This window comes from Tenrec ecaudatus, chromosome 5 (genome assembly GCF_050624435.1).
Source record: "Tenrec ecaudatus isolate mTenEca1 chromosome 5, mTenEca1.hap1, whole genome shotgun sequence".
NCBI classification, from domain to species: Eukaryota; Metazoa; Chordata; class Mammalia; order Afrosoricida; family Tenrecidae; genus Tenrec; species Tenrec ecaudatus.
The window spans coordinates 39912950-39940363 of record NC_134534.1 but is presented as its reverse complement, the minus strand read 5'-3'; the positions used below and the strand labels follow the sequence as shown (position 1 = coordinate 39940363).

The 27414-nt window shown below is 52.1% G+C and overlaps 1 protein-coding gene across 1 annotated transcript; it reads left to right on the top strand.

Moving 5' to 3' along the window:
* The first annotated feature begins 15 nt into the window (after window positions 1-15).
* POP1 (POP1 ribonuclease P/MRP subunit) lies at window positions 16-27275 on the top strand. Its single transcript, XM_075549449.1, has 16 exons — window positions 16-98; window positions 2653-2796; window positions 3751-3918; window positions 5700-5875; window positions 8920-9168; window positions 11475-11562; window positions 12007-12194; window positions 12811-13043; window positions 13158-13251; window positions 13769-13880; window positions 15533-15652; window positions 19834-19949; window positions 21559-21750; window positions 22812-22966; window positions 24997-25329; window positions 26455-27275. Exons 2-16 carry the CDS (start codon window positions 2655-2657, stop codon window positions 27107-27109), a joined length of 3021 nt encoding a protein of 1006 aa, XP_075405564.1. The 5' UTR covers window positions 16-98; window positions 2653-2654; the 3' UTR covers window positions 27110-27275.
* Window positions 27276-27414: the final 139 nt, after the last annotated feature.

Below are 27414 nucleotides of genomic sequence, written 5' to 3'. Positions count from 1 at the left end.
GGCGGGCGCATGCGCGGACACGCCCGCCCGGCCGGCGCTGGAGCGGGTTCTCGGCGTTGAGGTTTGTCATTCGGGTCTTGCTGCAGAGCGTCTGGCAGGTAGGTCGTGAAGGACTTCATGGCTGCCGGGGTCTGCGGGATTGGGGAGACCATACGCCGCCGACTAGTCTACGTCATCATCCTTTCTCCCCCTAACCCTCTCTTCTCTCCTTGTTCGTCACCCTGGGGCCTCCCCCCCCCCCCGGTCCCCGCCCTTCTTCGGCCATGTGCAAGGGACCCCCAGCGCAGGACCTTTCCCCACACTGGGAATGGCCTGACACCAGCCTCCGGCTGCCCTACCTACAGGAGTGAAGTGGGCCTTCCCGGGCACACGCTACGATCTGGGCCTTGACCGCCTTTCTGCCCTTCGCGTGTCCGCCCCGCCCCCCCCCCCCCCCCTCGAATGACTGGGCTGCGATTCCTAAATGGAAGATACGGACCCTGGGCCTACTGAGAGCCCCAGAGCTCGTGACTGGGCAAAGGTACAGTTCTTACCTTGTCAAAAAAAGCTTAGAATGTACAGATGAACATCATTCGGTCATTGATGTTCCCGACGGAGCACAGTTTGAGCCTGGCACTCATGGGGTCAACTGCATGGCCACTCAGTAACCTCTCAAGTTCAATGCCATCCAGTCGATGGCAACTCACAGTCACCTCTGCAGAGCGGACTGGACTGGTGGCTTCGAACTGCTGATCTTGCGGATTGCAGCCCAATGCGCAACCGCATGCCACCCGGCGCTTAGTTTGGGTGCTATTTAGGGAACTCTGCAGGCAGTTAGTGGACAGGGCCAGTGACGTTAGACAACCAGCCGCAGTGTGCAGGGCCCTCCCACAGCAACTCACCACTTAATTCTGTGTGACATAAAAGTATTAGTTACGCTGTTTTAATATACACCCTCTCCAATTAAATCCAGGGGCCCGCCGAACTTTTAAAATCTCGTGCATTACCAGGAATTGCACAGCAGTTCGGAAAATTACGTTGCCATTGCCAACTTACGCTTCTCATACACTTATTCCCCTCTAGCTGCGGCGTTCATGGTACTTCTATTCATGAATTCAAGGACGACTAGTATTTAAATATTGAAATAGCTGTTACATCCCCTCCCCCCCAAGTCTCCCCATCCTCTCCCAGGTGTCCCCTCCTGACAAGACCCTGCAGCCTTCCTGATAGTCAGCAAAGAAAGAGTTAATGACTGTCAGTGGCGTCCACACTTCCAGGATCCGTCAGCTGCTTTAGGGACAAGTATGGTGCAGGTGCGGGTGCTGGTGTTATTTGGATACCTCCTGGATTCACAATCTCTCCCCTGTCATCTGGTATCCCGCTGCCTGCCATCAAATCGATTCCGACTCTTGACAGCCTTAGAGGTCACAGTACATCGACTCTGTGGGCTTCTGAGACTGGGAAGTCTTTACAGGAGCAGACAGCCTCAACTTTCAGGTGGCTAGTGGTTTTGAACTGCTGACCTTGCTCTCAGCAGCCTATTGTCTACCCAACAGTGCCCCACCAGGCTCCGTTTGTGCACACCAGGAGTTCTTCATGATCTTCAGTTCGAAATAGAAAGCAGGTGATAAGAGATTATAGATTATTCCGCAGACATGGGGTCAGGTTGATAGAGTGGAGAACTCTTGAGTTAATCAGTTGGGCTCGGTTAGTGCTTGCCTTAAATCACAGGAGCCTGGTGGCGCAGTGGTTAAAACACTGCGCTACTAACTAGAAGGTCAGCAACTTGAACCCGCCAGCTGTTCCTTGGGAGAAAGACGAGGCTGTCTGCTTCCGTAAAGCTTGACAGCCTGGGAAGCCCTTTTGGGTAGTTCTGCCCTGCCCTCTAGGGCCCCCTGAGTCCGAGTGGACTCGATGGCAGGCATTTGGGTTTTCTTCCGGTGCCTGGAAACCACCATCGCTTGCTGTTAAAAATGGAAGATGCTTCTGGCTTCGGGTCCGAGATAGAAATGAAAACCTCCGTGATTTAAAGTCAATTTGGAATGGCATGTTCTGTGTGTCATTGATTCTGCTCGCTCTCATTTTACCTCAGAATGAAGTTAAAATGTTTTGACCAGTTTACTTTCTTCGTTGCCAGCATGGTGATTGCATCTCCCACCTCATTTTCCGCTCTTGTAAATAGGTAGTGTTACTGGGCCCCATATAGCTGAATGCTCTGGCCGTGCTGACTAGAGGATCCTCATAAGGTCTCTTCCATTCTATAGAATTGTTTTTTTTCCCGTCAGAATCAGCTTTTGGTGTAAGTATCACTCATGGATGGAGCCTGGTAGTTTAGTGATTACCTGTTGGGCTGCCAGCCGCAAGGTCAGCTGTTTGAAACCAGCAGGCTTCCTGCAGGAAGAAGAACAAGCTTCCCACTCCCGCAAAGAGTGACAGCCTCAGAAACCCAGTTCTGCTCCGCCGTGGGGGGTTGCTATGAGTCGGGATTGGCACGAGGGCCGTGAGCTTGGCGTCTGGAGGTTTTATTCTTTCAGGGCCTTCCCTAGGTAACTCCCTGGTTATAAATCCCCGTTGCAGATCAAAACCACCCCAGCTTTGTCATCCGTTCACCTGTAATCATTTGAATTTTGAACGCAAGCTTCTCCCGCATTAGATGTATCCCTTCCTCTTCAGATATGTCTAACGCCAAAGAGAGAAAACATGCTAAGAAAATGAGAAACCAACCCACCAACGTGACTTTGTTCTCTGGCTTCGCCGCTAACCGAGGTGTCAAGCACCACAGTGGAGGTGGAAAACCTGCCCCCACTCAGAAGCAAGGTAAGGCCCACAGGCTGCGTGACACTCTTTCTCTGGTCCAGGTTGATCAGATTGCTTTAGATAACTTCTTTTGATGATCAAGATCTAAAGAAGGTTGTTTTATTTTTCTTCCACAAAAAACCCTCGTTGCTTTCGGGTCAATTCTGACTCAGCAGCTCAAGAGTAGGATTGGCCCGTAGAACACTAGTGTTGCGCTGGTTAAGCTCCTAGCTGCCAAGCCAAAGGCACGCAGTTCCAACCCACCAACAATTCCTTGGGAGGACGACGGGGCGGTCTGCTTCTGGAAAGATTTGTAGTCTTGCAAACCCCATGGGGCAATTCTATTCCGTCCAGTAGGGTCTTTCTTAGTTGAACACTGTGATTGACCTTGGTTCTCCAAGGCCGAGTCTTTCTGTAGCGGATCAGGAAGTGGGTTTGAGTCACTGACCTTTGGGCCGGCAAGTGAGCATTTTAACCACTGTGCCACTAGGACTACTTATCCAAAGAATAAATGGGCTGAATTAAAAACAGATGCATATTGCATCTTTTATCTCTATGTTAATATCGGTTATTTACTGATTATTAAACTACAGCCCTGTGTGTTTCAAGAGAGGTTCTCTCCTCTCCACTTGAGAGAGTCGGTGTTTTAAGGCCAGAATGCTTTGAGCGGCGAGGCATTGGTACAGAAAGGCTGCTTTTCTTGAACGAAGCTTGGTCGTTCTCACCTTTTGTGCCCACGAGAATTATGAGACAAGCTTGAATATGCAAAATCATGCTGATCGTCGTACTTACAGGACACGGGAATCTAAAATAAATGTGTGCTGTCTGGAGAAATCTCCTCTCATTTTTGTTGTAACAGAACTTTCTTCACGCGTCGCACTGATGTGGTGATCTGTGTGCCACCTATTGGTGATGTGACCATACCACTGAAGCTCACTGCCACCTCTCTTTGCTTTCTGTTTGAAAACATACTAGACTCTCGTTCTGGAAGTTTCCAGCAGCAAGAAACCAAAGGGACTCACCATGCGCTGCCTGACCCTCATGCCAGCGGACAGTCGTCCTCCAAAGTAACGTTTAGGAAAAAGGGAGGGTGGAAAGCCGGCCCGGAGAGCACTTCTCAGGAGATTCCCAAGTATATCACTGGTAGGTGTTTATTTTGTAAACAGATTCCCGCCAGGAGTTCCTTGTGAAGCAAACAGGCCAACAGATTGCCGCCCCCCCACCCCCCCCCCCCGCTCCTCTTCATCTGTGGGTGGCCATGGTGCCTTCGGGCCCGAGTGCTCCTCCTGCAGTGTCGCGCTCTCCTCCTTGCTGGACTGCTCTCCCTGAGGTTGGCCTATTTTTACGTTCCCCTCTCACAACCAGCGCGCATTCTGCGAAGATGAAGCTGGACGTAGCTCTCTCCCCGCTCACTGCCTTTGAGTCCACCCTTCGTTAGGGCAGAGAACTGCCCCGCTAAGTTTCTAAGGTTTTAAATCTTATTTTTTTTAATGTGTTTTGATCGTTGTTGGACTGTACACAGCAGAATATACACCAATTCAGCAATGTCTACCTGTGAAGTTTAGTAACGCTGATTGTGTTTTTGAGTTATACAATCCTAATCATCTTCCTCCCTCACTGCCCTCTAAGTTTCCCATCGAATCATTGCAATTGCTGTTGTCAGTATGGTTTCATACGAAGAGTTGTTTGCTTGTTTTTTTAAGAAGAAGATTTTATTTTAATACTTAACAAAAGGGTTTTTTTCCCATTTGTTAAAATCTTAGGTGTCCTTCCTTTTTAAAAAAAATAATTTTATTGGGAGCTCTTACAGCACTAAACACAATCCATACATCCATCCATTGTGTCAAGCACATTTGTACTTATGTTACCATCATCATTCTCAAAACATTTTCTTTCTCCTTAAGCCCTTGTTCGGAGGCTTTAAATCTTAGAAGAACAGAAAGCCTCAATTTCTCCCCAGGAGCAGATGGTGGCTTTGAACTGCCGACCTTTCAGTTAACACACTAACCAAAACTCAACTACGCCTCCAGGGTTCCTAACAGCCTTTAATTACCAGCCTCCAGATTCTGTCTGGCCTCACTGCCCCTGCCCCATTTCCCTCCTCCTCCTCCCCATCATGTGATCCCTGCATCATGCCGCACCTCAGCTATGTCTCTCCTCGATGCCCTTGTTGGAGGGCTGCGCTTAAGTAACTTTAGCGCCTTGTCTACTCTTCAAAGAAGAAAAGGTTTACCTTTTTTTTTTTTTTTTGAAGATCACTTTTTTCGGGACTCTTACAGCTCTTATAACAATCCATATATCAATTGTATCAAGCTTATTTATACATATGTTGCTATCATCATTTTCTAAACATTCACTTTCTATTTGAGCCCTTGGCATCAGCTCCTCTCCCTCTTTCCTGCACCCTCCCACCCTCAGGAACCCTTGATAAATGATACATGATTGTTATTTTGAAAGGTTTATTTTTCAATCATTAGAAATACTACATACTCAGAAAAAGCCAAAATTAATTTACAAAAGAATCACTTAGAATCAAAACCATAGCTAAAAATTTGACTTTTCCAGGTTTCTCTGTGTGAGCATCGCACTGGCTCAATTGCATGGGCACGTTTTGTATGTGCTGCACAGTATACAGAGCAGAGGACCCCCCACCTTTCCAGCTTAAATCACTTTGTGAGCTTAGTCGTCAACTTAATTTTCTAATCAGAAAGTTTCTGTAGAAAGCTGGGGGAACATTGAGGGTGAAAAAGTCTTGTACACGAGCCATAAACCAAGCTAACCCCCTGCCGCTCGACAGCTACCAGCAGGTTCGCAGGGGCGCTGGGTAAACTGCATTTGCCTGCAGCCCACCTGAGTGCAGTCTAGCCAGCAAAGTGTTGCCCTGAGACCTGCGTGGTTATTGACAGTGTTGCTTCCTTGGGCAGCGTCGACTTTCGCTCAGGCCCGGGCCGCGGAGATCAGTGCCATGCTGAGAGCGGTGACCCAGAAGTCTTCCAACTCCATGGTGTTCCAGACTCTGCCGCGGCACATGCGACGCAGAGCCATGAGCCACAACGTCAGACGCCTCCCCAGACGCCTGCGGGAGATGGCCCAGAAGGAGGTACGGGTTTCCTGGGCAGACTTTCTTAAGCCTATAACACCGGGCGCGATGTTTTCATAACATTTAATTAAATGTATATATTCATATAGATATAGATAACTATGAAAGTAAAGAATAACAAAAAAAATTTTTTTTTCCTGAAATTAAAGCCAGTAGATATTACATCTGCATTTACATAGTACATTTGGAAACGCCTTCTCCCTCTTATTTTTCTCATTGATATTTCTGTAACTGCTGTGGAGAGTATTCACTGGAATATCCACAGCAGAACATAGACAGACACAGAGTCTGTTCAACAGTTTCCAGGTATACAACTCTGACGTGGCTCCCACTCCCTGCGTTCAGAAACCAGCCTCACCTTCTTTAAGCTGCTCCTACCCCAGCAACATAGACCCGCTGCCGCCCCCATGTGACCAAATCCTGGCCGGAGTTTTGTGCTGTTCCCCACAATTTCCCGACAGCCCTGATGGCATGGTGGTTCTGTATGGGGCTGCTAACCACAAGGACCAGTCAGCTCCTGGGACGCAACATGAGGTTTTCTACTCCCACAAAGAGTTATAGTCTTGGAAAGCCACTAGGGCAGGTTCTACCTCGTCTTGTAGCGCTATCATGAGTTGGCGTGGACTCGTTGGCAGTAAATTTTATTCTCGTTGTTTGTTTACCATCAACTTTGTCCTCTAGAGATAGCCCTTGGGAGAAAGACTCTGCTGTACAGAGGTACAGGGCCAGGTCTACCCTGCCTATAGGGCCTGTGGGTCAGAATGCACTTGGTGATAGAGTTTGAGATCGATCTTGAAAGTGCAGAATGCTCCAGGCAGATGTACCCCATCAATTGACTATTATTTGGTTGTAAGATTTTCGGGGTGTTTTTTAAAGGAGATGCCAGGGCAGTGCTTTCCAGGACAGTTCATCCACTACCACGGTTCTGGAAGGCATGGGTCCCAGTAGGATTTGAAATTCTGTTCTACATTTCCCCCCTTTGGGTCAAAGTTCTTCTATAGAAGCTTTGGTCAAAAGGTGAATTGCTCTTTTTCACGTAGTGTTGTAGTCGATGTCCCTGCCAGATTGAGGGTAAAACTGACTTTATCTCTTACCAGTCAAGCTGTCTTAGGGCTGTGGCCAGCTTGGTGTTGGAAGGTAAAAATGAGCAGCTCCGTCTAAGGTTGAAAGCTACAACTTGTGGTTTCGGATTTGGTACAAGTCTCCATTGTTTTCTTCTTCGCCAGAACTCTCGGCCATTCTGAGGTGTCTGAGTCAACCAGTGTCGATATTAATCGAGTCACAGTATGGTTACTGAGGCCCTCTGTGCACCAGGCCTCAGCGAGGCGTGGAGAGGCTGGAAGAGGGTTAAGTCCTTGCCGTGAAGGCTCACAAACTAGTAGAAAAGGTTTGTTTTTTCCCTCCCATAGTTTAGCCTGGGTATGGGAGACAGAGAACAAAAGCTAACCTGGAATTTTAAATCCTAGATTTAATTAATATAAGATGCATCTCCTTACATTCGCACTTGTGTGCCAGTAGCCTGACTGACATGACATGTGGGCATGTTCTTGAAGACTTTTTAAGAACTTCGGCCCTTAGTTTTGGTTTCAGTTACAGTCTTAGAGGTTAAAAACGATTAGACCGAAAAATGAGCATTTGCTTGCTTCTGGCTTGCTCCTGGCCATCGTTGGATGCTTCTGAGTCATAGCGACCCCACAGGGAGAGAGTAGAGCTGCAGTCTCCATGGAAACAGATTGCCAGGCCTTTCTGCTGGGTGCTGCTGGGTAGGTTACTAATCAGAAGCCACTCACCTGCATCCAGTCAATGCTGACTCAGCGAGCTGATGAGGACTGGGTAGAACCACCCCTGTGAGTTTCCAAGACAGTAACTCCTTCTTTTTAAATGTAAAAATTTGTTTTATTTCCACTGGGAAAAGGGGAAGGTACATAGAACTGTTTCCAACTTGCCCTCCACTGTACACCCCCACCCCACATGCATACATACACCCCAAACTCCCCAGCAAACAGAAAAAATTCAGAACCTTAACACCCGAAACACCCTCAAACTGCACCAAGCAAGACTTTGCATTTTGACCAAGATAGTATATCCTGGGAGGAAGAGTAATGTGCACATCAAATGACAACCCCCCCCAAAAAAACCCCAAAACCTGCTGAACAAACAGTGTTCTTAATACATATAATATTCACAGTATTAGTTAGCTGCATCCTTGAAACCTCCTCAAGGTTCTCTACGTGACTCCTCGTCCGTGTCTGCTATGCAGCCTTTGCCTCGGGAGCTGCTCAGCTCATTTCCTACGACTGGTTACGCTGCCAGCACCAAGCTGACTTCATCTCCCAGCAAGCATTGCTGTGATTGGTGTGGCTGCTGCTTGGCCACTGACAGCAAATGTGTTAGCAGGGAGGGACACTCGAACCATGGGCTTGTTGACATGCATACCTGTCCCGTCTTTAACCATGTCTGCCTCTCCGATACCAGCTAGATTTCTCACAGCCAATCTTTAGAGGACGCTGAAGCGTTTCGTCATCAGCTGTAGCTGTTCTGTGTACCACCTTTGTTCTGCGAGCTTTCCCTTGCCCCCCTGCCAGGACCTGAACCTCAAGTCGGACTCACTCTTCTTGATTCAGGCTGACAGTACATCTGCAGCAGCGAGGGTCCTCAAACACCAGCACGCGGCAAGGGCAAGAGCCAGAGGCCGAGAAAGTCGGTGACAGTAACTCTTTGGGAATGCCTGCCTTGGCGCGGCTGGTGGTTTTGAACCACTGACCTTGCAGATCACAGGCCAAGGCATAACTGCTACACCACCAGAGCTCTTCCTGTTTATGAAGCCCGTGTTCTTGTGCTTGGGCATTTTAGAAGTGTCTAGTCTTTCTAACTTGGGAAGCTTGCCCAGTTAGTGAGTGTTAGGGCCAAGACTCCTTCCCAGGTCTGTGCTGCTCTGCAGACCCTCACGCTTCCTATGAATGTCTTTGTCTCTTTCCCTTGGCGCTGCCTACCTAAAAGGAAGGTGCTCTCAAACTCACCTCTGCCTTCTCTTGCAAACACAGGCCGAGAAAGCAGCGCATCAGAAGAAAGAGCCCTCGCGGAGGAAGTGCCACAAGGCTCGAAGGTGCCACCGGAACCGGGCGCTGGAGTTCAGCCGCCGCCAGCAGAAGAACCTGTGGCTGGAAACGCACCTCTGGCACGCCAAGCGCTTTCACATGGTCAAGAAGTGGGGCTACTGCCTCGGCGAGAGGCCCACCCTCAAGAGCCACCGGGCCTGCTACCGAGCCATGACCAACCACTGCCTCCTTCAGGTGGGTGTTTCCAGAGCGCTCACTTGCAGTCTTTTGGCTCAGCCCCTCCCGGCCCTAAGTGAGCTTCCGGAACAGGTCTCCGTGTGCCCACACCCCTGCCCGAGGGGGTTCCTGGTTTCAGAAAAGGTGGTTGAGCACCGGGCAGGCGGCCACCGGTCTAATCCTGAGCCAGGTTCTGGGCTGATAAAGGAGGAGCATGCAAGGGGAGGTTTAGAACTGGAACCAAGGTGACGCCCCGTGCCCCTCGGAGCGCTGTTCGCGCTCAAATTGACAGAGTAAGGAAGGGGGGGTGTGTGGAGGGGAGTGAAGGACGCTCGGTGAGCGAAGACCTGCACGGAGCTCCGTGGGGCGAGGGTGGCGAGATGGAGTGTCGGGACACCAGCCGCCCACCACCCAAGGGCCCGCAGGCACAGTTGTACGGTGATAATAGACAAAGATTACCGGGAGGCCATCAAGGGTAAGTAAGAAAGATAGGAGAGAGTAAGTAGCGGAGTCAGACACATTTCACGGTAACACGCTCACCGCTCAGCCCTCTTGATGGTGCACGTGGGACTGGGAGAAAAGAGAGCGCCTTTACTCTCTTGGGACCTTTGTAGGGAGCCGTAAGACTTGCATATTCAGTCGTGTGTGCTTCACCTGGTGGGTGGAATGAGGTGGGTTGGGTGGCTCGGTGGGAAGAGATAGCAACAGGATGTCTTTCTACAGGGAGATGCAATCCACCAGGTGCTCACCTTAAGGCAGCAGAGCTGTTGGGAGAGAATCTGTGGGAACGATATTTAAAGCAGGAAATTGCACTTGGACTTTACCTCTTACCAAAGCGGAGGCTTGCCTCCCATGGGATCGTCGTTTTCCAGATTCCCTCTGTTATCAGTTAGGGAATACAGTCCTTGTCCTGTTGCCCTCAGTGTTAAGTTTCCCACAACAGCGAGCAAGGACGAGCGAGCCTCAGTCTGAACTGGAGAAATAACGCGGGTCATGCCAGGCCCTTTCCGGCATGTGTCAGGTGACCCAAAAGGGCTTCATTTGCTAGTTATTCGCCAGCAGCCCCGAGCTGTGTGCGGAATACCACCCTCCGTGCGATGGAGTTTGGGAGGGTGTTTAAAGCCCTTCGGGAAGGCAGCGGTGTGGTTGGCACCGCCCGCTGGGTGCTGTGGGTCGATGCTCACTCAGCGAGGCCCTGTGACAAAGTTGAACTGCCCTATAGAGTTTCTTGGCTGGAATCAGTGCCAGGCGGGTTTGAACTGCCGGCGCACTGCACTTCGCACTGCACCACAGTGAACCTCTAGAACCTCTGGAGTGGGGAGAGACCAGTTCCCAGAAAAGGACATCCTCGTGGGTAAAGTGGAGGCACAGCAGAGAGGCCCGCCCTGGCACAGTGGCTGCCGCACAGGCTCCGACATCAGCACGGTTGTGAGGATGGTGCGGGACGGGTGGCGGTTCGTTCTGGGCACACGGTCGCGACTCCATGGCAGTGAGTTTGGTTTTTGAGTTTTGTGATATTTATTTGACACCCACGGCCCTCCAAATAGCTCACTGGGACAGTTGCTCTTGGCAGCAGGGCCTGCCTGTCACACTCTTGGTCTTGGCCCCTCCGTTTACGCACCGTGAGACTTCGTTCCGGGAGCAGCGTCCCTCAGATGAGCCGACAGCGTGCCCTGCTCATAGGCTTCACGACCGCCCACAAAAGGAGCTTCACCCAGGGCCTGGCCTCCTGACTGTCACCCGTTACTGCCGTTCTTTCACAAAGCGGCTTTCACTAACCCAATCCCACCCGTTTCCCTGTTTAAAGCAGTGTGGTCTTGCTCTGATCTCCCATCTTCCCTGGTAGGTCGTCACTCCTGGAGGGGTGTCGATTCCACAGTCCAGCTGCGGGTGGGAGGGGTGCGGGACATGTTGGTTTCATATTAGTATTGTGCTCAAGTCCCAAGCTAGCTTATCCAACGGTTAGCAGCGTTTTGCAGGATTTCTTGTGATTCTGCTTTGGCTTCTTTGTGTTAGATTCTGGGGAGGAATAGTTTTTTACTCAGCAGCATGTACACCCGACTCAGCACTTGTCTGAGAACGCGGGGAAAAGCACAAAGAAGGTGACATGGTCACGTCTGATTTAAATGGGAACAATGACTGACACACGCCATTTCCTTCTGAGTCACACTGGTTTCAGACTCCGCCTCTAGGTCCACGTAATAAGGACTTGGCAGGTTTCAGGTGGCTTTTGCCATATTTTTCTGGGTCTTGGTTCTCTAGAGGCTTCTGGCTTCTTAGCAGTTGATACGAATTCCTGTTTTAATTTTTGTCTCCCCCCTCAGGATTTATCCTACTACTGTTGTCTGGAGGTGAAGGGCCAGGAGGACGAGATACTCAAGGCACTTTCTCAGATGTGTAGCACAGAAACAGGTAAACGCGAGTCAACGCTGGGTCCCGTTGTAGTCCTGGTGGGTTTATTCCGTTTCACGCTGCCGGTGTCTGCTGTAAGCATCTTGGCCCTTTACATGTACATAAAAACACGTGAGCTAGTTCTTGTCCCCAGTTAACGTCAGGAAAGGCGGGTGGCTTCTAAGTCATCTTTGACATTGTCCAGTGTGAATAAAGTGAGGGGCCCGCCATTGCACTTAAGACAGGAAGAAACCGGACTCCCAATAATGATCATATCAGCAAATACCACTGATGCGCTTACTGTGCATCTGGCTTTGATGTAGGCAGCGATCAAAACCAGAACTTCATCCCGTTGGAAGTTCACAGTGAGTGACAGCGTGTGGCTGTCACGTGACCCTGCTTGACGACCAGGGATCCCGCGTCTCACCCCTTGCGGTCACGGAACTGTGCTTTTGTCCCTGTCAGGATTGACTTTTGCTGCGGCTCACTGTCTGTCTGGAAAGCGCCAGGGTAGTTTGGTGCTTTGCCGGGCGAACAAGTGCCCGCGAGAAACGCTTGGGCCCGTCACGTTCCTGTGGAAGGCCAGGAGGAGCCCCGGGGACCTCGCCGAGAGCAGGCAGCTGTGGATCTGGCTCCACCCGACACTTAAGCAGGTACCATCCTTCCTATTAATGCTCCCGCCGCCGGGCCTGCACCCTGATGGACGGCGGGCATCAGTCCTCTGGAAGTTTAAAGCGTGCCAACCTTCGACCAATTAACTTGTCATTTCACTGGGGCAGGGTGGGGGGGGGGGATTGAGTGATATTAAATGAAGCAAAGCTTGACCTCTCACCTTTTATGTGAAAACCACAACAAACAATGCCGCCTCCCCTGGCCTGAGTTGGTCCACGGGCGGCAGGTGTCGTTACGGGAGCCTCGCCTGGAGTCATTGTGATGATTGTCTGTTTTAGTGCCATGTCTCCGTTAGCTTCCCTTCCTCAGCATCTTCACGCTTTACCGATGTTTCTCTTTTTCTTTGGTCTGCGTGGCCTTGTAGATCACTCCGTAATCTTCGACATTTAGCAGAACCGTGCGCCTCTATTACCAAGAGCTTCTCAAACTGGCCCCCGCCCCCCATGTTGAATCCCTGGGGGATTTCCATCCATAATCTGCAGAGAGACGGAAACGTGATTTTTTTTCAAAAGGGGGGAAAGTAACCCGGAGTGAGGCGAAACCTCGCGTGTGTTTCGAAGTCACAGTTTAAAAGCCGGCGCTGAACTGTCTCCGCAGGAGGTCTTGGAGGAAATCAAAGCGGTGTGCCGGTGCCCGGCAGCTGCCTGCTGCCCCGACCCCCTCCTGGTGCCCCCCCAAGAAGCAAGCCAGACCGAAGCGCCCGGCAAGAAAAGGAAACGGGCGGACGATGGAGACCAAGCCAAGCCGTTTAAAATGGTTTTTGGGGACAGAACCAGAGCGCCCCAGGAGCCACGCTCTTGGGCGTCACCGAGCACCGGCCTCGTCGTCAGGTGAGGGTGGGGCTTGCTCAGCACCCACCGCACCTGTTCAGTTCCGTTTGTACCAGTGGCACAGACCTGGCACGAGGCGGGAGTCCCCTCTTTAAGAGCTCTTCTCTCTCGTAGCGATTTGACGATGGAGATGAACCGATTCCGGCTGATTGGCCCGCTCTCCCACTCCGTCCTGACCGAGGCCCTCCGAGCTGCGGCTGTCCACACCGTACGTAAGAGGCAGCGCGGCCGCCCGTGTTTCCTTCTCGTCTCCGCACTGGCCAGTCCAGTCAGCGGAGCCTGGTTCATCATGAAGGCGTTCCGGGGGAAGTGTGGGTTTGGCGCTGGGGCTGTTAGCCATGAGATCAGAGGTTTAAATCCACCAGCTACTCTGAGGGAGAAAGATGAGGCGGTCTGCTCCCGTAAGGAGCTTTGAGAAAACTATGGGGTCGCTCTGCTTGCCTATAGGATGGCTGAGAGTCAGAATGGACTCCCTGCCACCAGGCACTTGTGTGTGTATGTAATTAGAAGAATAGTTGATCTGGTGTTACTTATTGTATTTAATATAATGGCACTTCCCCTGGGTCACCCCTAACACATTCTCATTCTCTCTCTCTCTCTCTCTCTCTCTCTCTCTCTATCTCTCTCTCTCTCACACACACACACACACACACACTCTAAAACCAGGCTAAACATCTGATTCATGATTCTTCTGATAGAAAGGCGCTGTTGTGTTTTCTTTCCAGGAGGGAGGGGACACAGAGAAATCGCCTCACCATTGGTGGACTGAAGCCTGTCGGAATTCTGAGAGCATTTCCCTTCATCACAGACAAGGATCCCTCTTTGAGTTGCTGGGAGGTACACAAACGGAGGCCCGGCTGGGACTGGGGAGGAGGGCAGGGAGAGCGACTGACAGTGGGGCGCCCACGTGTGTGATGTTGGCACGCGGGATACCAGCACCAGTGGTCCTGGTCATGGGGTCACTTCCTGCTCCTGACAAGCCCTCTGTGTGTGTGTGTGTGTGTGTGTGTGTGTGTGTGTGTGTGTGTGTGTGTGTGTGTTGGACGGAGCATCTTAGGGTGTGTGTGTGAGAGAGAGAGAGAGTGAGTGTGTGTGTGTGTGTGTGTGTGTGTGTGTGTGTGTGTGTGTGTCAGGGTTGGACGGAGCATCTTAGGGTTTCCAGTGGCTGGTTTTTTGGAAGTAGATTGCCAGGCCTGTCTTTCACAATGCCCCTAGATAGACTCAAACCGCCCACCTTTGGGATAGCAGGCAAACACCTGAAGTGCTGCTCACTAACCTGCAGCTGATTGCTACCACACAGCAAGAGAAGTCAGAGAGAGGTGTGGAGACTCACTAAGTAGAACTAATGCCCTGTTGGTGTTTGCTTACGAGACAAATGAAGCTGATTCGGAGTAGCTGGCAACTTTGCGTCAAGACGAACCTACTGGTGTGGACGTGCTAGTCCTGCTCTAAACTGCGCCCTGACCTGTCCAGCGTTGCATCGTGCTCGTCGCTCCTGTGCAGCCGCTCCTCACTCACAGACTGCCACTGGCATGCAGTTACAGTCTGGGGAAGTCTGCCCGACCCTTGCCCTGTGGCCTCTGGGAAGCTGGGCTGCTCTGCCCCGTGCCCGCCACTAAATTCGACCGTCAGCATGTGTCCAGCTGCTGTGCGGCGCTGGTTTCCATCTTGGCCACTAGACACATGGCACTGAGCCAGTGGGCACCTGGGAGGGGGGGAGGGTGTCCCAGCTTGAGTTGTGCCCTGAGGCCCTGCAGCTCCAATTTGCTGTGCGGCGGGAAGGAAGGGAGGGAAGGCAAGGACATCAGAGTGGGTGTTTGGGGAAAAATATGCATATGGATTTAGTGACGTCCCCAAGTGAGCCAAACAGTGGTGTGTACGTGGCCGCACCCCCAGTGCCTCAGGAAGTTCGGAGACCAGTGAGTCTTCAGGCCTGGAGGGCAGGTCAGGCTCTGGGAGCGTGGACTCAGATCCTAATCAGGCTGCAAGGCTGACTTGCAGTGGGGCCCTGACGCAGCCCAGAGGAGGGGATCGGCTAAGTCCTGGCCCCTCCAGTCGCTCAGCCTGGTTTGTCTTTTCCAAGCCTCCCGCCCCGTGGAGGAACCATCAGTGACCAGACTCATCAGTAAATCCAAGCCGCTATAATTCCTGTGATCATGTTTTCTAAATAAACCCCAAAATTCCGACAATTGTGTAGTCAGAACCAACAATGTTGGAAAACCGACAACAAAACCCCACCCCCATCCCCAAACGCGTCCTCTTTGTCCAACACTACTATTTGTATCAGGACCCTGTCAGTAAGCGTGGTGGGTGTAGTTCTCAGTGGAAGGCTCCTACACGGTTCTGTCACATACCCAAGCCCCAAGGGGAAACGAGGGGAATTGAAGAAGAAAGTGTCGCTAGCAAATGCAGGAAGTTGGGAGTATACAGCTAGAGTGTATCCCAGGCGAGTCACTTCTTGAGAGCCCTCTGTGTGCCTGCCGTTCCAGGGGTGACGTCCCCGGCAGAGCTTCCAGCAGGCACGCTTCTGGGACTGACAGTTGGTGATCCTCGAGTAAATTTGCCTCAAAAGCGGTCCAAAGCTCTGCCCAACCCGGAAACATGCCGAGGTAAGACGAAGCCCTGGTGTTCCTCACTCTGCTGAGCTGCCCCCGAGGCCTCTTACATTTCACATGTGGGAACCAGGCCGGCCTGTCCAGCCATGAGCCCCGGAGCCTGATTCTCACCTCCTCCTGCCCCCGAGCTCTGTTTAGCCCCTTGTCACACCTGCCTCTCCGCAAGCCGCGTTCTCAGAGAATGGCTGGCGTGTCCGGTTTTAATGGTGAGGAAGGGACCTGCACCCGCAGCTGGTCTTGTGCTCAATGGAAGCCTCTGTTTGACCATACAGATGATCCAGGTTCGAATCCTGGCAAGGCCATCCCAGGTGCTGAGGTCGGAGATAGCCTGGTTGAGGCTGAGCTGAGAGGCTGAGGTTGGGTTGGGGTGGCACATTAAGGTGGCTGAACCTTGAGCTTGATCTGGGGTTTGCAGGGGCTGCGGTACCTACACCCTCCTGAATCACTCTCTTAATTGGGATGCTAACTAACACTAGACCTGCCCAGACTGGGCAGGGAGAAGTAGGTACATGCGTGTAGCAGCCGCTCGGGAATTTCTTTTCCAGTCTCGCCGCATGCAGCTGGGTAGCTGGTTAGTGAGTAAAACCATTTTGGAGCTTCACATGAACGGTGGATTGGCTGAGGAAGGCGTTAGAAGGTCCTGGGTGGGTGAGTTCATTAGGGGGCCTCACGTTAATCACTGAGTGGCAGCCTCTCTTTAGAATTTTTAACGGCATTCTGTTTGGCACAGTCCTCAAAGTTCCGGTGTCTGCTTTTCTTCGGCCGGGCCCAGCGGTCGTGGGGGCGGCCCACAACTGGGCAGTGCTTCATTTGGATGCACACAGGGAGGCTCTGAGCCAGAACTGGGTGGCTGGCACCAGCAACACCGTCTAGCAGATAAAAGTTGACTGTCCTCATCTGCAGGAGCCCCCCTGCCGCGCTGAGAGGGAAAGACGAGGCTTTCTACTCCCCAAAGTCACAGCCTTGCAAGCCCACGGGCAGTGCTCCCCTGTCCTGTAGGGCCACTGAAGCAGCAGCATCTGCATGCCAGTGAGTTTGTTACTGTGGCATCAGAATCGACAAGCACTACTGACTTCCCCGTGCTGTCACGGACCCTTTGTTGTTGTTGTTGTGTTTAATGGACAGTGCGCATTAAATCCTTGTTAAGGCTTTTACCTTAATGTGAATTACTTCCAGAAAATTAAAGTTTATCCCAAAAAGCACGATTGAATGTCTGCTATGAAAGTGCATATCATTACACCTGGTTTAAATACTTTCTGTGAAGAAATAGTTGACTTGCGATGTACAGAAAGCACTTGACTGTAAAGAGTTAGTATTAGGTAACAGTACGTGTGGCCCGGTGGTTAGCTTTGGGCTGCTATCTGCAAGGTCAGCAGTTCAAACTCACTAGCTGCTCCGAGGGAGAAAGTAGAGGCTGCCTACTTCCAGAAAGGGTTACAGACCCGTAAACCCAAGGGGCAGCTCTACTCTATCCTGTAGGGTTGCCTTGAGTCGGAATCAACTCAATGGCAGTGAGTTTTTTTAATTATTAACAACCGTAGCCTCTCCAGGACAATGACCCGTGTATGGTTAGACATAGACTGAGGAACAAGGTGGTTCATAAAAAGTAAAAACAGGAAGAGCTTGTCTGATTTAGACTGCCAGCTCCTTACCTTCTCTGTGTCCTGGGCGGTCATGTCTCAGACTTGGGACATGTTCCTCCATCCTCTGGCTCATGTCTTAAAGATAACTTGTCTGGGCATGGACACAGCATTTCCCCCCATGCGAGTCACAGGTCTTTCTAGTCGAGAGTTATTATGATTCTGGCAACTGCTTTTTTGTTACTTGCTATACTTAGTATTTCCTGGTTTCTTCTGATAGATTCTTTTAATTAGTCCCTCTGTCTTTAACAGTCTTATTGGCCTGTCCTCCACGGCCCACATACTTCAGCGGTTTAAATATATTCAGAAGAGGTATGCAATCCAATCAGATCCCCAGGGAGAGGCCCGAGCCACTCAGGGTGGCCGTGAGAGAGCAGCCATCCTTTCACGTTGCATAGCGCTCTGCCAGCCCTCTTAGAGCGCCAGTCTGCAGGCGACTTCTCACCAGTGCCCAGTTCTGGGCCATCTCAGGCAGATTGCCCAGTAAGCACAGTCCGGGCATTGATGGCCGAGAGACCAGGGCACGGTATTGTGGAGATTCCAGTTAGCGCTGGAGCTGGTGGACCACCCGGGAAACTTCCCTCCGGTAGACAGACCCGTGCTTACCTTGCTGACTGGGTATTCACTCCACCCTGTAGGCGTGGGAAACCTGAAAAGGCAGATGAGTCTGTAGAGTTATGTGGCAAGGGAGAGAGAGCCAGGTCCTCACCAGACCTAGAAGCAGGATCTTCGATGTAGTGAGAACATGTGAAGTTGTTCACTAACAGCAAGGAAGCATAAATAAGCCTGTGCCCACTTTGCTCGTTAGGTAATTAAACACTGGGTGATCTTTGCCCTTAGCCTTGGTTTCTGCTCTTTGGAGAGAAAGACTGAGCAGCATCACACAGGCCTTCTTTAGCTGCTGCTGCGCATTTAATGAAAAGTCGAGTGAACTTGGAAACCCATAACGTCGATTTCCAAAGAATATTCATGTCTCTGCTTCTCAAAGTAACTTTGGAGCCCTGGTTGCGTAGTGGTTACAAGTTGGGCTGCGATCCTCAGTTTGAAACCACCAGCCGCTCCTTGGGAGAAGAAAGGCTTTCTAAAATTCCCATAAACAGATACAGTGTTGGAAACTCACCGGGGGCAGTTCTACCCTGTCGTACAGGGTGACGATGCGTGGGCATCGACTCGGTGAAGGGGGGGTGAGAGGAGTAAAATAAAGAGCATTGGAGTTTAAAATCTGGCGATTTCCCCCGTACCTTTCAGAAAGACCATGCTTTACATGAGTGTTGGGGGCAGGACTTATCACCGCCCTCCAGATTGAGGGACACTTCTGCACCCCCACCCCACCCCCTACTTGTTGCTTTACTTCGTTATACTCTCTCCTCTTACCTCTGGGTCTGATGGACCAAAAGGCCCTTCTCCTTTGCCTTCAGATATGTTTTGCTTTCTGTTTTAAAATTTTTTTCATGTTTCTCTCCCCCTCCAACTCTTTGAAGATGAGTTAGCAATTCCTGTATGTTTACCCCCTGGGAATGAACAATATCTTTGATCTGAAGTCCAGTTCTGTTCCTCAGGGACAGAGGTCTGGCTGGACGGAGGCCCTTTCAAAGGCCGGTGGTTTGCCCGCGGAAGAGCCGGGGACTGGGTGCTCAGCTGTTCAGCTTGGCCTTCTCCAGTTTTGTTCCCCCTTGAACTCTGTCACTGTCTGGCCTGTGCTTGGTCACGTCTAGCCCCGTTCTCCACCCCCCAACTCCCCAGGCCATCCCTCCGCTCCACACAGGTGTGTGCCTTGGGCGGCCTCTCCAGTCAGCGAGGCTCTGTTGTGTTTGTGTGTGGTTTCATTCTGCAGTCTGGCACGCTAGGGTTTGACACCCTTCAGTTCTACAAGTGCACTCACCCCAAGAGCAGACGGGGTCCTTGAGCGGAAGAGTGACGCAGGGCAGAGCTGCCACGGCATTCACATAGTCAGCCACCTGAGGCCACCGGGCCGCACTGCGTCAAGGACAACATCCTGCAGGGTTAAGAAGGGCAGAGGTAGGTTACAGGGACCAGGCCGGAGGAGACGCCAGGACATGTGCGCGGACGGTTGAATGGGGGACGAAGTTCTCTAAGCCTTTACTCGGTTCACAAGAAACAGATTTAAAATAACCATGGCAATCCAATTTGGGATTGAGGAAGTCTCTCCTGTTCGCATAGATGCTTATGATGGGGGCAAGCATCTTTTCCTTCTTCCTCAGGGTACTTCCTGGGGTAACGTGGCTCATTCCGAAGGGGCGAGCCATTCCCGTTCCACCCCCTTGGTTGAGGTGAAGGGTCCGCAGCCCAGATAGGCCGAGGCAGTCTGCATCCCAAAGACCCACGCCTCACCGGGGCTGTCTTGTTCAAGGACACAAATTATGAATCCCTTCTTCTCTTACCAGGTGTCTCTTACCTGAGAAGTCGACCACACGCCTACAGACTACGTCCTGGCCTAAAAGGGCCACCGGCCACGTGAGCTGACGCCGTTGCTGTGAAGGACGTGGTTTGAAGGCTGTTTCTTTTCCCTCTTAGATAAGGAGGGCGTTAGACAGCTGCTGCTGGAGGGTGTGCCCGCGGAGTGTGCGCATAGCTTTGTGTGGGACCAAGCTATCCGTAAGAGTGTCACAGAGACTAAAATCTCGGATCAGGTAACTAATGGTTAGGGGTTTTTGGTAAGGTTGTGAATGACAGGTTGGAATTCTAGACTCTTAAGAGGTATCCGTTGTTACCAGTGGGCTTCCTTTTAACCAATGTACTGATCCTTTGTTTAGGACACAGGCAATGTCCCCAGTCTCCCCCCACCCCTTGCTTTTAGGGTAGACGATTTCTAGAACACGTTTTTCCTTGGTTCCCGCCCCTCCCCCCCAATTCCTCTCCTATCTTCTTTAGTTTCCTGGTTTTGAACGCCTGCCAAGGAGCAGACCTTGCAGCAGGGGTGGGGTCGACGGATTGAAAGTCGTCAGTGGTGTCCGTGCTGAGAATGGTGCTGAGCCCGGCCGAGGGAAACGGGGAGGCCTTTTATGGGGAAGGGCTGGCGTGGAGGCAGACTCTCAGGATTAACCAGGCCACTCCGGGCCAGGGCCAAGGCTGTGTAGAGAAAGGAACACAAGGAGTGGGGACAGCATGCCAGGTGTCCAGGCTGGAAAAAGGTGATGTGCTCACAAACGTCCAAGCCATTCTGCAGCTTGGAATTGCAGGTGGGACAGGAAGTGAAACTGGAGGGGCAAATGGGCCAATTAGAAAGCACCTGGAGCCGTTTCCAGGATTTGGATTGGTGAGTGCGGAGAGTCCAGTCCACTGGGGATGAGATGGGAATGTGGGAGCCGGAGCAAAGACAGTAGTTGGGTGGCCTCAAGAGCCCAGGTCAGACATGACAGGGACGGGAAGGGTGGCGCCTCGGGGGAAGGGGCTAGGATGATGAAATAGGCGTCATAGACATTTCTGGAAGGCACAGTTGACCAACTTGGTACCTGGTTTGAAGATGAGAGGGAAGAATGGGGAAAACTGTAGGCTGGGTTCTAATATTCCAGCTAGGGACTTAGAGGATCAGCAGAAAGAGAGCCAGGGCTCCATCCGACATGTTCAGATTCCAGCCACGTGCCTGGCACTGGAGGGTGGTCTCAGTAACTGAGTGAACTGGTGAACCGTGTGGGTCAGGCCATCGCTCAACCAGTGAGGATGTTGGAGGAGATGGTGAATTCAATCTGGGATACATATGAGGGGCTGAAGGGACTTGACCTCCACCTGCCCGTCAACTTGTCCTCACCGTGCTCTGATGCTGGAAGATGGGCCACCAGCGTTTGCAGTACCAGTGGAGGCCCCCACGGTGCAGAGGTTACAACAGTTTCCAGCCTAAGGACAGGAAGAAACGGATCAGCCCTGCAGAGCACGCCAGCACATTGTTCCCGGGTCCCGCTTGCAGGACCCTGCGTAGGAAGGCACTGGAATGCACACCAGCTGCAGTAGTAGACGCTGCATATTGTTTTATAACTTTGGATCATCCAGCCCAAATGTAGCCGCTTTTTAACAGACAAGCATGGCACTTTTAGAGAGGGAGCGCTAGATCCCAGGAGGGTCCCTGGTGCTTAAAGTGACTTGACACTGGTGTGCTGGGAAGGCTTCTCCCTCTACCCCTCCCCCCCCCCCACCGCCCCAGCCTTTAGAAGGGCAGTCAGTATTTAAAACTGCTAGTGGGGAGACCCACTGGCATCTCAGAAGGCTGGGTGGTTTGTCTTGAATTCTTCTCTTCCACTGTAGGATTTAAACCGGATGAGGAGTGAATTGCTGGTGCCTGGGTCCCAGCTTGTGTTAGGCCCCCAGGAATCCAAGATCCCTGTGCTCTTGATCCAGCAGCCAGGGAAAGTGACTGGTGAAGACCGCCGGGGCTGGGGCAGCGGCTGGGATGTCCTGCTCCCCAAGGGCTGGGGCATGGCGTTCTGGATTCCCTTTGTAAGTTTGTTTTTTGTTTGTTTTTTTTAAAATTCTGACTCCTCATTGCAACATGTAAAATTCATTCCTAATGAGTCCTAAGTGCTGCGAAATGCTCAGCCCCGTGCCCAGTTTAGAAATCGTGAGGCGCTGTCCTGCCCAAAGAGCCTAACTCTGGGAATGAGGTACTTCGTATGCCTGCTGCTCAGAACCAGCTTCTCATTCGTCAGAGATGCGCCGACACAGTGCCACCATCTGAGGTTTTGAAGTGGCCGTTGACAGTCTAGTGAAAGAGGCAACGGCATGGCTACTTTTTTTGCTTGAAGAAATCTCTTAGGGTTTTAAAAACAAGATTTGTAGAGATGTATAGACTATCATTCTGTTAAAAACAAAACAAGACAAAATACCTCTGGCCTTCTGCTCCTAATTTGTCTGCTATAACAACATGTTTTATGAAAATGAAACGGGGTCTTTCTTTCCTGGTTCGTTTAAATGGTTACTCTGATGGCTCTAGGTGACAACAGGCCTGTGAGAAACGTGTGATTCAAGTAAGCTTGAGAAGTGATGGAAAATGCAAGACAATTCACTTCATTATTTAGTAGAGCTACTTAAAAATCCAGTTATTAAAAAAAATTCTGACATACTTCCCAAACACCCGAGAGCCACAGATAGTAACCAAAGGAACACTCTCGCAGCCTTAAAACGGGACTGTTAGGGGCTCACCTGAAGCACTCTGGGTAGCCCCTCCAACCCGGTGCCCTCCCCTCCCTCGTTCTAAAACCATCGCTAGCCTGCCTTTGGTTTGTCACCTTCATCCCTAGCTTGTATTTCGTTGGCCTGTATCCAGGCGTAGAGTAATAGTGTTGGCATATTTGTAAACCTGATGCGGTTTCTCTGCTCACGGTGCTTGCTCAGCCCGCACGGGCTCCGGGTCCGATTCATTGGCTTTTCCTGGCTGTGAGAACCCCATGTAGCTTATCCCTCCCAGGGTTTGCAGTCAGTCTCTTCCTGAAAGCCATGTAGGCAGCTGCCCTTTCAGGAGGTGAGCGGATGATTGTATCTTCTTGCTCTCTCTCTCTCAGATCTACCGAGGGGCCAGAGTGGGCGGCTTAAAAGAAGGCTTAGTACATTGTCAGTATAAAAGGTCACCCAGCATCCCGGGTGACTTCCCCGACTGCCCCGCTGGGATTCTCTTTGCCGAAGAGCAAGCCAAGAATCTTCTGGAAAAGTACAAAAGGTAAGGAGGACATTGATGGGCTTCTTTGGGGGAAGAGAGGAAGTCCCTACTTCCTTGGCTGCCGGGCTTGGAGAATTACCAGGTTTGGAGCGAGGATGTCGGGGAGGGCTAGAAGGGCCGGGGCAGTAGAAGGATTATCTGGGTAGGTACTGAAGCCACTGAGGAGGATGGCGGGAGGTGGGGTTGCAGAGTGCAGGACAGTGGGGAGTGCCCTGGGAGCCGATGGAGGACGTGAAGGGCAGAGCCAGTGGCCTACCTGGGGCCGTGCGCTTCAGGGAGCTGGGGCCGTGGAGGTGATGGGAGTCTCGGAGGAACAGGGACGTCTGCTCACCCAAGGCCCATGGACGTGGAAAAGAAAGAGCTATCTCATCCCTCACCGGGCAAGGACCAGAGCTCAGGACGTTCTCAGGCTGCGTCCCTACAAGCGAACTTTCTGATGATTTTTTAAAAAAGAGAAACACTTAAAAATACTTATTTATTTATTTTAAAAGCCATTTTATTGGGGGATTGTACAACTCTTATCACAATCCATCCATCTATCCATTGTATGTCGAGCACATTTGTGCATTTGTTGCCATCATCATGCTCAAAACATTTGTTTTCTACTTGAGCCCTTAGTATCAGCTCCTCATTTTTCCCCTCCCTTCCCCCTCCCTCATGAACCCTTGATGATTTATAAATTATTATTTTGTCATATCTTACACTGCCCGACATCTCCCTTCACCCATTTTTCCATTGTCCCCCAGGGAGGAGGTTATATGTAGATCCTTATAATAGGTTCCCCCTTTCTACCCCACCTTCCCTCTGGTATCGCTACTCTCACTACTGGTCCTGAAGGGATCATTCGCCCTGATTCCCTGTGTTTCCAGTTCTTATCTGTACCAGTGTACATCCTCTGGTCTAGCCAGATTTGTAAGGTAGAATTGGGATCATGATAGTAGGGGTGGGGAGGAAGCATTTAAGAACTAGAGGAAAGTTGTATGTTTCATCATTGCTACACTGCCCCCTGACTGGCTCAAAAAGAGGAACATCGTAACACTTGGTAGACTATTTTCAGAATTGCTCGTCAGAATTTTTTTGTTAACTTTTTTTTGTAAATTGTTCTTCAGAATTTTTTGTAACTTTGCCCCCCTGGGTGTACTTTGCCACCATTTCTTTTTTACCTTTGTGCTTCTGCTGTGACAGTCTCTTCTGATTGCAAGATGATGGGCGTCTCCCCCTGGTTTTCAGGAGCTCTGTGTATGGAGGGAGCCGTCAGTGAGGCTGCACTGCTTATCCTTGCTGTGCCAGTCATCCTCCTGTGGGGCCTCCGCTGCTTAGGACCCTGCTTCAGGGGGCGGGCGTGTGACCAGTATACGAATGAGGCCAGGGCTCGTTGCTGGGACCAACCAACCCCAGCCTTGGCCCTCTGGTCGCACTGGGAGCAGGTCACGGGTATCCGTTGCAGCATTTGTTGTCTGTGGGGGCAGATGTTTGAAGCTTGCTGATGCCCTCCGCAGAGAGCCATCTGAACAAATCCGCACCGAACCCTGGTGGGATGAGAGACACAGGAGCACAGAGATGCCCTTGACGTGCTCTATGATCGCTCAACTATTGTATTCGCTGAGAAAAGTGAGGTTAATGAAACACGTATACAGTGTGCTAACATAGTTATAAAAAGGGGAAATAGAGGTTTACCTGGTGGTATAGTGGGGCACGGATTGGGCTGCTAACTACAAGGTCAGTAGTTCAAGCCCACCAGCAGCTGTTTGGGAGAAAGCTGAGGCTTTCTAATCTTATAAGCCCGCTGGGGCACCTCTGCTCTGCTGTAGGGCTGCGATGTGTCAGCTTGATTGAATGGCAGGGGGTACCTCCCAGGAAGGACATAAAAGGTGTTGTTAATGATCATCCCTGGGCCTTTTCCGCCTTGTAAATGTGTGGAGGCCCCATGCCTGACGCGAGGCGTTGACCCTGAAGTCGGGCGATGGCACCACTTTTCATCGTCTAGCCCTCACGCTTCAAGTGTGGTTCTCGCCTTGTGTTTGCATTAGACGCCCTCCTGCAAAACGACCCAACTACGTGAAGCTCGGCACGCTGTCCCCTTTCCACTGCCCCTGGGTGCAGCTGACTCAGGAGTGGGAATCCGGAGTTTTGGCCCAAGACGAATCTTCTGGAGCTCCATCTCCCGACAGCGAGGAGCGCACCACCGGGGGCGGTGAGAGGCCTTTGGCTGCTACCCCGGAGGACATCCTTCCACTCTCTGTAAGGGAGCTGGGGGAGCCAGGGGACGCGATGGATGTAGAGTGTCTGGGCCAGGCGGGCCGCGAGCCGGTGCAGGCCCAGGCTGCTGCTGCTGCTGCGGGCGGCGGCCTCTGCGTTGTCAGGTAAGCGGCATGTGTTGGGGTGTTTCTGGTAACACGGTAGAGGGTGTTCCGTATGCCGAGCGCAAGGGAACACGTGGACTCCTGGGGAAAGAGCCAGCGGTGCAGTGTTTCCTGGAGGGCCCCGGGAAGGAGCGGAACAAGGAGCTTTGTTTGGGGCCGGGACACGACCTAGTGAAATGATGATAAATCTTGGTAACCAACAGACCTGAGCCACGCCAGCCTGTTTGTTCTCCCAGGCAGGCTGCGACCATCTGGCTGGGTCTTTGGGCACAGCCGAGGTGTGGTCTTAGGTGCAGAAGCACCTCCACAGACGGCGAGCTGGCCTCCCTGGCCTCTAAAGCCCCGGAGCAGGTTTCTCCTGGCTCCTTGTGAGCTCTCTGACTTTGGGGTAGATCAGCAGTCCACCCCGAGGTTGAAGGCTGTCAGCCAGCTACCGTGGAGTCCAGCTGCCGGACTCCACTCTCAATACCGCCGCAGGCTGTTTGGCTTACTAAGTTATTCTACGCACCTGCTACGTTCTTCTCTGTCTTTTTGTAATATAACGTGCTGGTCGCCCTTGCCTCATCCTTACTTCTCTTGAGCACCTTCATAGTTTCATGTTCACTCTCCCCGGCACTTGACCTAGAACTGTCCCTTGGGGGAGTGTCTCCGCTCCTCGGAACAGCAGGGCTCTTCAGGCCTGGGTGCTAAGCCCAGCCTCTTATTTTCCGTCTTAAGCCATTAGTAGCTCGGTTTCGGAATAGCGCCCCCTGGCACGGCGGCGATCCTTAGTCACAGTGACCCCCGCGGTGAAGGGTAGAACTGCCCTGGTGGGGTTCGTAGGCCGGAATTCTTGACGGGAGCAGGCGACCTCATCTTTTCTCTTAAGAGTGGCTGGTGGTTTCTAACTGTTGACCTTAGAGTAGCAGCCCAGCGTGTAACCCTCCATGCCACCAGGGTTCATGTCTGTGATGTATTCATGCGCCATGTTTAATTTGTAGAAAAGCAGAGCTTTGAATATGTTCCCACACAGTGCATGTGCATGTGTATAGGTATATTTTTATGAGCGCTAGCCAGGCCTCATAATCTAATTGTTTCTTTCTCTCTCTGCGCCCAATCTCCAATATTTGTCCTCCACTTACCTAGGGAGAGGAAATTACTGAAGCAGCTGTCCACCTGGTGCGGGCCCAGTTCTGGGGGCAGCCGGACTTCCCGGCGAGCTCCTGCCAGGGGCCAGCAGGACCTGACCCGAGAGGCCTGTCTGTCCATCCTGGGCCCCCTGCCCCGGGCCCTGGTGTGGGTCAGCCTGGCCCTGCTCCACAAAGGCAGCCCGGAGCCCCACACCATGATCTGCGTCCCAGCCCAGGAGGACCTCCTGTGCCTCAGCCGGGACGGGCGCTACCAAGGGCCCCAGGAGCGCAAGCACAGCGACCCGTTCAAGAGCAGGCTCCTGAAGCAGAAGCAGAGGGAGAAGCTGGCGAAGAGGCAGGGACTCCGGAGCGCCGTCCCCAAGGGCCCGGCAGGAGAGGGCCCCACGCCCGCGCACGAGGGGGTAACACGGGGTCTGTGGTCCGGCCCCCTCCCGCCCGTGGCTTCCCACTGCTCCAGGCCCCTCCTGGGCTTTGTCACGCAGGGGGACTTCTCCATGGCGGTGGGCTGCGGAGAAGCCCTGGGCTTCGTGAGCTTGACGGGCTTGCTGGATATGCTGTCTCGGCAGGGGGCCGGTGAGAGGGGCCTGGTGCTCCTGCGGCCCCCAGCCTCCCTGCAGTACCGATTTGGAAGGCTTGCCATTGAGGTGTGACTGGCCCGAGATCCTCGGCAGACCCCCAGGTGGCGAGCTTTGCCTTCACCCTCTCCTGTTGCAGAATCTCCCGTGAAACTCCGCGGAAGTGAGAATAAAACGGAGGTGTGATGCGCGTGGATGGAGTGCTTCCATCCCTCGGAGCATCTCATCGTCGATGCCCATCTTTGTTTGCCTTTGCTTCAGCACTTAACGGGATTCTCTGGCCCCTGGAGCGCAAAGCCTGTATGCCTGCCCTTTGGGGCTGTGCCATTCTCCAGAGACCAGTCATGGGTGAACAGAGGGCTGCGAGAAAGAGGAGGCCC